Source organism: Tubulanus polymorphus, chromosome 8 (assembly GCF_964204645.1).
Source record: "Tubulanus polymorphus chromosome 8, tnTubPoly1.2, whole genome shotgun sequence".
Taxonomy (NCBI): domain Eukaryota; kingdom Metazoa; phylum Nemertea; class Palaeonemertea; order Tubulaniformes; family Tubulanidae; genus Tubulanus; species Tubulanus polymorphus.
In genome coordinates, this window is record NC_134032.1 from 5,651,575 (window position 1) to 5,664,356 (window position 12,782).

Sequence of the window (12,782 nt, forward strand, 5' to 3'; positions counted from 1 at the left end):
ATGTTTATCTTTGGTCTTATTTGACTACAAAATAATTCTTTAAGAAAGATAAAATACAATATAAACTTCTAGAACTTTGAAGTCACGGATTAAAAAGATTTTTCAAGCAGTGCCCTTAAGGTCGGCCTTGCTACAGCTTGCGACTCACTGCGACCGCCATCGACGATCGCGTCGCAACGACTCACCGACCTACGCTACCTTGCGACTGCCAGCGACGGGTTGCGACTGCCAGCGACGCCAGTCGCAATGAGTCGCACATGTTCTACTTTCTGCGACGCGACCGTCGCAACCGACCTGCGTGCTATTGCGACTGGCAGCAACTAGTCGCACACAGTCGCTGACAACCGCATCGCAACCGACTTGCGCGGCCAGTTGTGACGCAACGCGACGATCGCGTCGCGTCGCAAGGCCGACCTACGCCCGGCTTTACTCCAAACAAACTCTAGCTTTCACCAAGCTCTAGCTAACCACACTTCACCCATGGGCAACTTATATTTTGAGCAACAGGACCTTTGGTCCTCTAGTATAAAATCAGACAGCTAATTGCAAAAAATATCAAATTACTGAGAAACAGATATCATGAGAAAAAAGGTAATTAATTACATACAATCTGAATCACTGAGGACGAAATTTAGCTGGTAGTTGGTTGTTTAAATACATTGAGAATAAATCAACCATGTTCAAATGACCCATGTTCAAATAATTGTTGATTGAGAGAGGTGTTGTGCTTTGATTAATAGTGCTTTAATTTTCATTAGATTAACATCTAAATCCAAAGATCCTTTAAAATTTTGAATTTCTGTTCACCTTAAGCAACCTGACAAACATGGAAATTTGAAAGATGTTGACCGATTGCTGAAGTCTAAAGTTTATGCTCCTTGACCCTTAGGGTTGCTGCTAGATATTAAAACTCCCAAAAACGTTCTCAAATTTGATAAGATTTGTATTACTCATTAGAAAATCAGATTGGCTCTGTTTCTGCTTCTACGGATTTTCAACAATTTTTCTATTTTTAAATGATATCTTTTGCACCAAGGCGTCGTTACTATTTTCTAAATGCATTCAACCAATAATATGAAATTGAATAAAATATTCACAAATCTTGTATTGAAAAGAACATCTATTTTTCAGGAGAAATGTTCGAATTCAGGATATATAATTAATGTCGCTGTTTGTATTTTATCGATTCAGATTTTGGGAACTCAGCGCCAATGACTGCCAAAGTGGATGTGGATGAATCAAAAGTGTTCGCAGATCAGTTCCTAGACAACGGTTCGCCTGAAGATGATAGCATATTTGACGGCGGCGCCACTAGTACCATGTTCGACGTGCCCGAGGAGACGTGCGAGTCCATACCGAAGTTCGACAACACAGAACCCGATAAATTAATATACCGGTGTTTCCAGTGCGGGCAGGATTTCGAAACGCGTGTTGAAATCATGATCCACATCCGTTCGCACTCAGAGGTTCCGATACACGACATTTGTCAACACTGCGGGCAAGCGTGTGTCAGTGCCGACGAGATGCGCGAACATGCGGCTACATGCGTCGCACCGGCCGCGGCTGCGTTGCGCCGCACAGCATCACGCAAACGCGAGAAAACTGCGTACACATGTACAGTGTGCGGAGAGCGCTACCAGAGTCTGATGTACTACCGTCGCCATATGGCAAACCAACACGACGTTGTCGTTCCCTATACTTGTAAAAAATGCGGCGCTGAATTCGCAACAAATGTCGATAAAATGCTGCACCTGCGCACACACCAGGCAGATGATGCGCACCAGTGCCGGCACTGTGGGAAAACGTTCAAGTTCCAGTCATTGTTGTTTGCGCACATCGACATGTACCATGCGAAGATCATGATAAAAAATGAGAATAACGAATATGTTGTCAATGAGCAGGCATTGAATATCAAAATGGATGACGGCGCTGCGGTCGCAGCCTCACCGGTCATCGGGCGCCCGGTGGTATCGTCGGACAATGTCGAGAATGTGCCTGTGATAGAGGGTGCTGCTGCTGACACAGCTGAACCGACGACCGCTGAGATATTCGGACAGGAAGTGCCAGTTTCGCGAATTGATATCAAATCAGAGACGAATACCGAAGAGAACGAACAGGAGGAGGTCGCAATGGAAACAGCGAGTAGTGCCGACCTAGAGGGTGATAATGAGAATGTAATTGAAGACGGAGTTGTAAAGGAAGAAGGAGAGGTCAATGACAGTGAAGTGGAAATAGAGGACAACGATGAGAAGGATGATGGCGATGAAGATGAGGGAGAGGATGAGATGGATGATTATGTTTATAACAGTGATGATGAAGACTCTGAGGATGAGATGTTTTGTCCGATCAAACAAGTTGAGAATGTGAATTTGAACAACGTGGAAGACCTCGAGGAAATCAAAATGAAAATGCGGCAAAATCTATGCCCGAAGTGTGGCGCTTACTTGAAAAAGATGGCTGATCTGCGACGGCATTACCAGGTGAACCACGGTTTGAATTTGCCATATTTCTGTTCGCTGTGCAATGACAGCGCATTTGCGACCGCGCGCCACTACAACAATCATAATGTCGTCGTCCACAACAACACGAGCGCAGTCGACACTGACATACTGACGCCGGCTTCGCGAAAACGTAACGCCGACCGCGCGCCAATTCAATGTGATATTTGCAAGCGCAAGTTCTCGCGTTGGACGCTTTTGCGGAGTCACTATCTGACGGCGCATGGTGTCAAAATGCAGTATAAATGTGAAAAATGTGACCACACATTCGCTACAGCCGAGGAGAAAGTTGAACACCGCAAAACGCACGGTCTGATGACGTATAAGTGCGATGAGTGTCCGCGTATGTTTCGTCGGCCGGGACGACTAGTTGTACACAAATACGAACACCTGCGCAAACGCGGCGAGACATTCCACGATTCAGATGATGACACGGCGACTACAAACACTGGCGATGCAGCTGACGGATCTGGACAGACATATGCATGTAAACAATGTGACCAGAAATACGCTAATAAATTCCTGCTGCGCGAACACCTGAATAGCGACCACGCGATTTTGTTGCCATACAATTGTAAGTACTGCACAGAGAGTTGTCCGACCGCATTGGCCAAGAAACAACACATGGCTGAACACCTGAAAGATAAAATCTGCGACGTTTGTGGCTGCGCGTTCATGACAACGGAGAAGATGATTCAGCACCGCGCGACACATGTCAGTCGCGTGCTGAAAGGCTTGGCACCGGTTGCACCGCATCGTGAACCGAATGCCAAGCCAGTGAGTCGCACAGTAAAATGCAACATATGCGAGCATGTGTTCTACAAGAACGCGAAGCTACGCGCACACTTACTCAATGTGCACGGCATTGTATTAAAGTTCAAATGTCGTCGATGCCCGCTGAAGTTTGTCACAATCGACGAGAAGTACGAACACGAACGCGGGCACCCTTTGCCGGTACACACATGCCCGCACTGCGGCAAATCGTTCAACCGCCCCTACAAGCTCAAGTGCCACATACGCACGCACACAAAAGAACCCCGCGACCCGAATGACCCAGCTGATGGCGTAAGGTACATGTGCGATGTTTGCGGTCGTGCACTGCGTTCGGCTGCGACATTCAAGCGCCACATGGAGCTTCACACACGTACTGGCGCCGAAACATACCCATGTAAAATATGCGGGAAGCTGTTCCGTTCACGTAGCTCGGTGTATTCGCACATTCGTGTGCACGATGCCAAGTACAACGAGTGTGAGATGTGCAACTTCACAACGCCGTACAAGTATCGTCTGCGTGACCACATCGCTGCCGTACATGTCAATGAACGCGCATTTGAGTGCCAGATCTGTCAGAAGGCATTTACACTCGAGAAACTGCTGAAGAATCATCAACGCTCATGTCACGGTCTCATCCAAGAGAATGGCGATTATATTCAACTGGAGTGGCCGTGTTCGCTGTGCGATAAGAAATTCACAGCCAAGCGGTACCTGGCGTTGCATCTGCATCGGCACGACATGCGCGCACAGGGTAAGAAGGAGTTTTTCTGTACGCTGTGCGACAAGGGCTTCACGGCGAAGAACTCGTTAAATGAACACATGAACATGCACACGGGCAAACGCCCGTACTCATGCCCCTTCTGCCCGCAGAAGTTCCCAAACTCGGCCGGGCTTTTCATGCACAAGAAGAAGATTCATCCGGATCTTGTCGGGCGACCGGCTAATTAGAATTCAATTGAAATATGAACATGGTTAGTATTTGGACTAATATCTATTTCAACTTGGAGGACATCAGGTAGCCCACAGTCAGTTTTCGTGGTATATACCCGCTAAAAGTCTTAATAGGACCATAATGGGTCGACAGTTGAACTAAAACATCAATTTTTAATCCATACTACACTGTATTGAAGGAATGCAAAAAGTCTTTAGAAATTGTGTTTTTTTAGCCCACTTGGGACTTTAGTCCCAGCGGGCTATTGCGTTCACTTTTCGTTCGTCCGTCCGTCGGTAGACGGAATCCAGTTGTTTTGGGAAGTTTTGAAGACGCTTCAATGTAATGTCTTGATATTTGGGTTACACATGTATCTACCCTAGACACATCTTCAGCCCTAAAACTGGCCCTGTCAGAATCAAGATGGCCGACTGGTAGCCATTGTTGTTCGCCAAAATCAACACTTTTTATACATTTTTGAACTTTTTGAGTGAAATTTTGAAGACGCTTTGATCAATTACCTTGATCTTTTGGATATATGTGAATCCCCCAGGGCCCATCAGCATAACAAAAATTGGGTCGATCAGACTCAAGATGGCCATCCTATGACCTTTTTAGTGCCCAAAAATGTCAATTTTGGCCCGAATTCTAGGTCCTGTAGCTTCTTACTGGTTTGCCATTTCTCATTGCAATTTGTGATGGGTATTCTTTGGAAAGGGATGTTTTATACCCGAGACAGGTATTTTTGATCAGCCAATTATGACACAATTGGCGGCCATCTTGGTGTCATCAGTACTCATTCGTAGGTGGGAAAAAGTTTTTCCACACTAAATTCATACGTAAGCATATTGTGTTACTATATTCAATTGGAAAGTTGTAGCCCATAACGTGTTCTATGATTTTGGTGAGTTTCAAGGTCATTGGTTTTTTTGTATTTGGCCACCAAGGGGCGTTGAATAATACAATAACTTAGTATTTCTATATTATATTTGTACCTATGCATATTTTGTTACATCAATCAATTGCAAAGTTGTAGCTCATGACATCTTCCATGATTTTGGTGAGTTTTTAAGGACATTAGTTATTCTATATGGTCACCCGAGGGGCGTTGAATAGTAGAATAACTTAGTATTTCTTTTAGATTGGTACCTAGGCATATTTTGTTACCATGATCAATTGCAAAGTTGTAGCTCACGACATCGTCTATGATTGTGGTGAGTTTTTAAGGACATTAGTTATTCCTTATAGTCACCAGGGGGCGTTGAATAGTAGAATAACTTAGTATTTCCTTATTAGATTGGTACCTAGGCATATTTTGTTACCATGATCAATTGCAAAGTTGTAGCTCATGACATGTTCTACGATTGTGGTGAGTTTTAAGGTCATTGGGTTTTGCATATGGTCACCAGGGGGCGTTGAATAGTAGAATAACTTAGTATTTGCATATTGAATTGGTAACGAGGCATATTTTGTTATCACAATCAATTACAAAATCATAGCTGCTGACATGTTCTATGATTGTGGTGGATTTCAAGGTCATTTGTTTTTGTATATGGTCACTAGGGGGCGTTATGTATCGAAATTGTTAGATTGTTGAGCATTTGAAACCACTTCCCAAGTGGGCATGGTATCCCTGGACCCCTAGTTGTATATGGCCACTAGTGGGCGTTGAATATTGAAATTGTTAGATTGTTGAGCATTTGGAACCACTTCCCAAGTGGGCATGGTGTCCCTGGACCCCTAGTTTTTCTATCAGTGAGACTTGTTTGCAATCCATCAATACAAGGCAAAATGGATTCAGAATAATGTTTTGATCAACTGCCAGCCCATTCTATTCCTATCAAGACTTATCGGGTATGTACCACCAAAACTGACTGAGCTAGGGCCCCTGATGTCCTCTTAAGTCAAGTTGAAATAGGCATTATTTGTTGATAGTACCAGAGCCAGTTGTATAGTCATGGTCAAAAGTGGTATTAAACCTTCAGAATAGTTTTAGAACTAAAATGAGCTAAGGCATCATTGTTAGGCCATGCAAAGAAATACAAATAATTCAAGAAATATCAATGTTTTTTCTGAAAAGTGGCGAAGGCAGGTGAATCTAAATTTTATTGCTTTTTTAGGATCAAATGTCTACTAATCGATGCTTGACCTTGTTTCCTAACATCATAGGGAAAGCCCTTCAGAAGGGCATCACTTGGAAATCCCTCTAGAAGGGCTTTCCTAGTGACATCATTACCAAGACCTGTTCTACTATGTAATTGTGCCTCATAGGGAAAACCCATTACCATGTATATCATCAAAATTGAACATGCTTACTACACAGTCTACGATGATTTCATCTTTATCAGCTGTTCATACGTCATTGCAAATCCATGGATCGATTTTTGTGCTCAAAACTAAAATTTACTCCTGTTGATCCTACTGGACCCATGGTCCTTTATTTAAATAAAAAAGTTGAAATAATAAAGCCCCGAACACACTATGCGATTAAATTTCGCACAGCGTCTGCGATAACAGATTTTGCAGCGAAATTCGCTTAGTGTTTTCAGTCGGCTGCAGGCGATTTTCACGTGCGATCCGTCGCATGCGAAAATCGCACCGATCAAACATGTATGATATTTTCGCGGCAAATTTTATCGCAGCGAATATTTTCGCACAGTGTGACCGTGAGATACGAATTTCGCCGCGAACCACTTGAAATAGAACCAATCAATGACGAGCAACAACAACAACAATTCTAAGTTTTTTGGACCCAGCCATCTCTTTGATCACATGACCCCAAACTCTGCATGAGGTCGCTAACAGCTGATCGCATAGGTGTGTCCGCTCCATGCTGTGCGATAAATTCGTAGCGAAAATGGCATAGTGTGTTCGGGGCTTTAGCTCAACCAGAGACTGATTAACTGACACGAGAGGAATTTTTTTTACCATTGCTAAACAAATACTAGTAATGCAAGAAGAACATATGCAAAAAAAACTATTGAGAATTAAGAAGGTCCCTGAACCTATAACATCAAACTATATCGTCACATTTAATTGAAACGGAGACATTCATTTTCGCTACTTTCACGCTTCTTCGAAATAAAGTAAGATGTGACGAACCCTCCTCCCGCTTTCGTTGTCACCGTAAAATGTGGATTACATGAAGGATGAGCATATAACTAGCGGGTTTAAATTTTTTATTAGAAAAAGACGATTGATTCTTTTCCGATGCCAGCGGGTGCATTTGGCTTTTGATTTTTATTACTGACACTGTATGACGCTGGTGGCATTTGACTTTCTTGAGAAACTAGGGTATTTATTTCTGTGGTCTTGATTGACTATAGAGCCAAAATATGCTTAGACACTGGTCTCTAGTTGTTAGATTGGTAACAGAACCAAAATGAGCTGAGACTGGTCTTACAATTATTTGATTGGTGGTTACACTGAACCTAAAATGAGCTGAGGCTTCGTTTTTAGATGCCTATCTAATATGCTTAGTTCGGTTATTGGATTGACTATGAAAATGGTCTTCAATCTCATTATATTATTTTTACAAATGGAGCTTACAGCTTGATTATAGAACTAAATTGGTCTTAGCCATGACAGTGCAACTGGCCCCAGAACTTCACTGAAGAAGAGTAAGACTTGGGTTGCCACGGGATTCGGCTTAATTTTTAGGACTGGCCATGAGTTAAGACTAGTCTTAATGAACATATACGTAAGGCTCAGTTACAGCACAGTCCAAAACTGTTTAATCTTTCGCTGATGAAATAACAGGTTCATTTTGTAGACTGACACTTAGATGTGTTAAAATTTTTGGTCCGCAGAATGGAACTAAAACGTGGTTCCTAAACCTTATCCTTATAGTCATCTTGAGGAATACCAAGGTTATAACAAAGATATGTACAGTCTACCTCGTTAAAATCGTCATTTATGGGACCAGCTCAAAAATGACAATTTATCCGATTGACGAATCAAGTACATTTTGACTTTCTCACTAGTATCACCAGTGTTTGTTGATTAAAAGAACCCGTGTAATCATGGGATGTATCCGATGGGCTAGGTAATTTCCTACACGCATTACCCATAGATGTCAATCCATTGATGTCAAAATAAAAGTTGATACATATGCCGGTACGTATGCTGTATTTGGAATTGTATTTCAAGACCGATTTCTATGAAATCTTTAGATGATTTGGGTTTTGGGAGGGAAATATTTATTTGCACTACAATATCATTGACAATTGTGCAAAGTCCGGGAAAATAGCTATTTCTCAAATAGGATGGATGACCTTGATATGCTTATTAGCCATGTGCTCAAACTGCAAATTCAATCAAATTTTATTCTGCAAAAAAAACATCAAATCTAATTCAATTTGTATTATTGAGCAAACTTCAGAAAATCCAATTAAATTCTATTCTGCATTCAAATCAGTAAGACCGGGGGAAAAGATCGATCTGGGGTATTTGTTCCATCCAGGTCCCTCGCGGAATAACTTCTGAATATTATCTCCATAATATATTTCGTACCTAGGAGATATTTTGTTTCCACAATCAATTGCGAAATTGTAGCTCATGAAATTTTTATGATTGGGGTGAGTTTTGAGGTCACTGGTTTCAGTATGTGTTCACCAGGGGCCGTGAATAGCGGAAAAACTTTAGTATTTCCTTATTATATTAATACATAGGGCCTAGGCATATTCTGTTATCACAATCAACCGCATAATTATAGCTAATGACATGTTCTAATTGTAGTTAGTTTCAAGGACATTGGCTTTTGTTTATGGTCACCACGGGACGTTGACTGATTGTTGAGCATTTCAAATGACTTCCCGAGTAGGCATGGTGTCCCTCACCCCTAGTTTTCAGTGGCGCCATACACAACCAGGACTGTAGCGATAAAAAGATAGTACCCCTTTTCAAGGTCCTACCTTGTGAAGGCACATCGCACGTGATGATTGATCATGTAGTATAAAACATACACACTAATTGTCTACTGGTCTGTTTATTATAGTATGAATAGATTCTATTATTTGAGACTTTTATTATAACGCCATATAGCTTGCCCCTCTTGGAGGGATTTACTAGGATGCCTTTTAAAAGGGGTATTGAATTCATTATATTGTTCCAGACTCATGGCTGAACAACTACCTAGATGAGTAGCAGGCTACTACAAGATTATACAGTAGAAATTAGTGCACTTTGATCTATTAAGTACGTACGCTTTGCGTAAATAGCTACCTTGCTTTGTACGCAGATCAAATGCTTTTGCCGTTGAGGACCTACCTAGGGCGTGCGTACGTACTTTACAGGGATGAGAATTTATCACGTTTTTGGTGGTTTCTTGCCTTTTTGTGATGGGATATTTGAAAAAACAAGCTTTCCAATTGTCCAGATCTGTTGAAAAATTGATGGGGGGTGAAAGGTTTGCTGCGTCTGGCATTATGTTTCGGCTAACAAGAGTAATTTAGCATGCAAAGGTAATTCGCCCAAAGATTTTCGTTATGTGCTGCCATCTGGTATTGCCAATATAAACTACTGTGAAAAAATAACCGGTTTGTGCTGCCATCTAGAATTGAAACAAGGCTGTTGAGGAAATCGTGCTGGGAACCCCCACTTTGAGCTTAGTGCCTATGTTGCAGTTAAGCTGCAATTTCAGTAATTAACAGAAATTTTCATCAAAAGTCCTGCTTTTTTCATAATCCCTGGTTCTCATCCCTGATTTAATGAATGGTCCCTTGATAAATAAACAGTGCTGCACCTGTTTTCTTACATTCATTTGTGCAGTGACAGTTTAACTGATGCTGTTTTCATATTGAGAGTACTATCAAACCAGCAAAATAGTGACGATCAATGCAAAATGACAACTTATGAATCACAAATTAACGATAAAAATGTTTAGGAAATAATGCCGTTCTCGGAGAAAAATGGCGATTACAGAGCCAGGATGACGGATTACCCGCTGACAATTAAAGCGACGAACAAAGAGACAAGTTCAGCAATCAGTTCCGGATTGTATATATGTATGGTGAAAGTCCTTTATTATGCGACTATTTGGGACCAATGGTAAGCATGGCTATATAGGCACCAATGGAAAGCATGGCTATATACGCTAGTAACAAAATCAGCTTCATAAAGAATGATATTTTCATTGAATTTGAGTTAGATTGTGCAAACTCGTTCTCTGAAAAATGTTGGCGTGAGCAATGGCATTAAAAAGGATGTCATTATGACAGACTTTGACTGTACTTGAAAATTACCGAATTAGCATTCCTTAAGATGACTATTAGGATATAGTCGAAAAGGTGATCTCTGTGGATGTCACATTAGCTAATATCGTTATAACTATTATCATAATTATTTAATATTATTATAAATTGATATTTAAATTGCATGTTATTATAATCCAAATTATTTTGTCAATATTAATGATCATTAGGTACCGGGGTTTGAGTTATATTTCAATTTTTAAAAATGTCATGTTTTCTTTAATGATTTCTAGTTATTGCGCTAGAATCCTAGACCCTCAACTGTTTAAGATTTCGTTCCTAAGAATATAAATCAGTTCATCTTTTCAACTGTTTCAAGTTTACTAAGGGACCATTCATTTATTGCATATGCGCGTTGGGAGGAGGAAGGGTTTATGTCTGATGCGTACAAGTCTGTTCGGGCGAGGGGTCAAATGATATGTTGTACGTGTGCTGATATGTCTATCGTACGAATAATTTCTGAGAACACAAACTACTTTAACCGATGCGATGAAAGTGTCAAAGGCACATACACCGAAAACTAATAATTATGTTACGATACTCAATGCTACCAATCTAATATCAATCAGTATTATATGTGTTGGGTGATAGTTATTTCCATCTTTGATACGGAGGTATTTTCTGGTTACCCAGATGTAAAGCTGATGCTTCCGACAGTCGCAACAGCAACGCATCATCTGTTCGAAGCTGAAAATACTTATCATTGATAAGTTAATTTCAAAGGTAACATACATTTTTTCTCATGTACGTATTTAGGGGCAAGGGTTAAAAATCGGAATTTTATGCGTACGTAATATTCAGATGGTCCCTTAGGAGTCAAAATTATTTATCAGGTCTGCAGATTGAGGCATGATTATATTGAGCTCAGATCAGTTGTCACAATACTTAATGTTGTCATTATTTTTGAGTCTAATTTGTATTTCCAATTCAATTTACTAAGTGTAAGTCATCATTTGGATAAGTTGTTACACTACTGAAGTCTTACTTAAGTATTTTTGTGTCCTGATCGGCGTATTTCTAACTTAATTTACCAAGTGTAAGTTGTCATTAGGATAAAGCCCCGGACACACAATGCGATTTTATTCGCACAGCGTTCGCGATTACAGATTTCGCTGCAAAATTCACATAGAGTGTTCGGTCAGCTGCAGGTGATTTCGCATCGATCAAACATGTTTGATATTTTCGTGGCGAATTTTATCGCAGCGAACATTTTTGCACAGTGCATGGTTCCCGCAGAACAGGGAAACTGGGAAAAACTTGGGGATTTTGAAATAATAATTCCCGGTTAGGAAATATTTGGGAATCTGAAAAATCTTCCTCCAATCAGGGAATTATTTGGGAAAATTCATATTAATTAATTCATATAACTGTGGGAACCATGACAGTGTGTCCGTGAGATGCGAATTTCTCCGTGAACCATTCCAAATGAAACCAATCATTGACGAGCAACAACAACAATTTTAAGTTTCCTGGATGCAGCCATCTTTTTGATCACATGACCACGAACTCTGCATGAGGTCACTGATCGCATAGGTGTGTCCGCTCCGCGCTGTGCGATAAATTGAAGCGAAAATCGCATAGTGTGTTCAGGGCTTATGTAAGTCTTCAACTTAATAGTTTTCCCAACGATGAGTTTGACAGTAGTTATTTTCAATAAATGAAGAACAATGTTCAAACCAGATTTTTTTACCTATTATTTCAAGGGTAAGAAATGAATTTCTGCAATCATCTGTCAGTTTCTTGTTTAATGTTTGTTTAATATTATGTTTCTTCTCTTCAAAAACTGTTTTAGCATCTTTTTAGCATATTGAGAGAAACTATTACCTAAAAATGTTAAGAAGTAGGTCACCTTAGTGTATGGGTAAATATTGTATAAACGGTTAGAAAATAAATATTTGATTCTTTGCACTGAATTGAACAAGTTTATCATTGGTTTATAGATCTGGGGCTGGCACACAAAATCTGTTGTACCATCCAACCCACATATTGCTCTCAAGTCAGAAGATCCAACTCCAGCAGAGTAGTACTGTACCATCTAACTTGGATGTCGCTCTCGAGTCAAAAGATTCAAATTGAGACGAGTCTACTTTACCATCCGTACAAAACGACGAAATATGGAATGAAATTATGAAATATGAAGCGAAACGAAATTACGAAATGCTAATTTTTTGCTAGTCGTGCTCAAGTACGAAACGAAATATGTCACAAAATGGTCACATTTCAAACACTATCATACTATGTCAAAGCTCGGGACTGCAAAATGTTCATATTTCAAACACGACCATACTTTAGTCAAAGTTCGGGACTGTCAAAATTTTGGCAGTACAT

At 40.6% G+C, this 12,782-nt stretch overlaps 1 protein-coding gene across 1 annotated transcript in view; it reads left to right on the forward strand.

The window, feature by feature from the left end:
• LOC141910295 (uncharacterized) overlaps positions 1-12,367 on the forward strand; it is a 39,696-nt gene extending 27,329 nt beyond the window's left edge. The window contains exons 7-9 of the mRNA XM_074801026.1: positions 1,132-1,138; positions 1,192-4,243; positions 10,088-12,367. Of these exons, the coding sequence (XP_074657127.1) occupies positions 1,132-1,138; positions 1,192-4,220 (3,036 nt within the window). The 3' untranslated portion in view covers positions 4,221-4,243; positions 10,088-12,367. The remainder of the gene's footprint in view (positions 1-1,131; positions 1,139-1,191; positions 4,244-10,087) is intronic.
• The last annotated feature ends 415 nt before the right edge of the window (positions 12,368-12,782 follow it).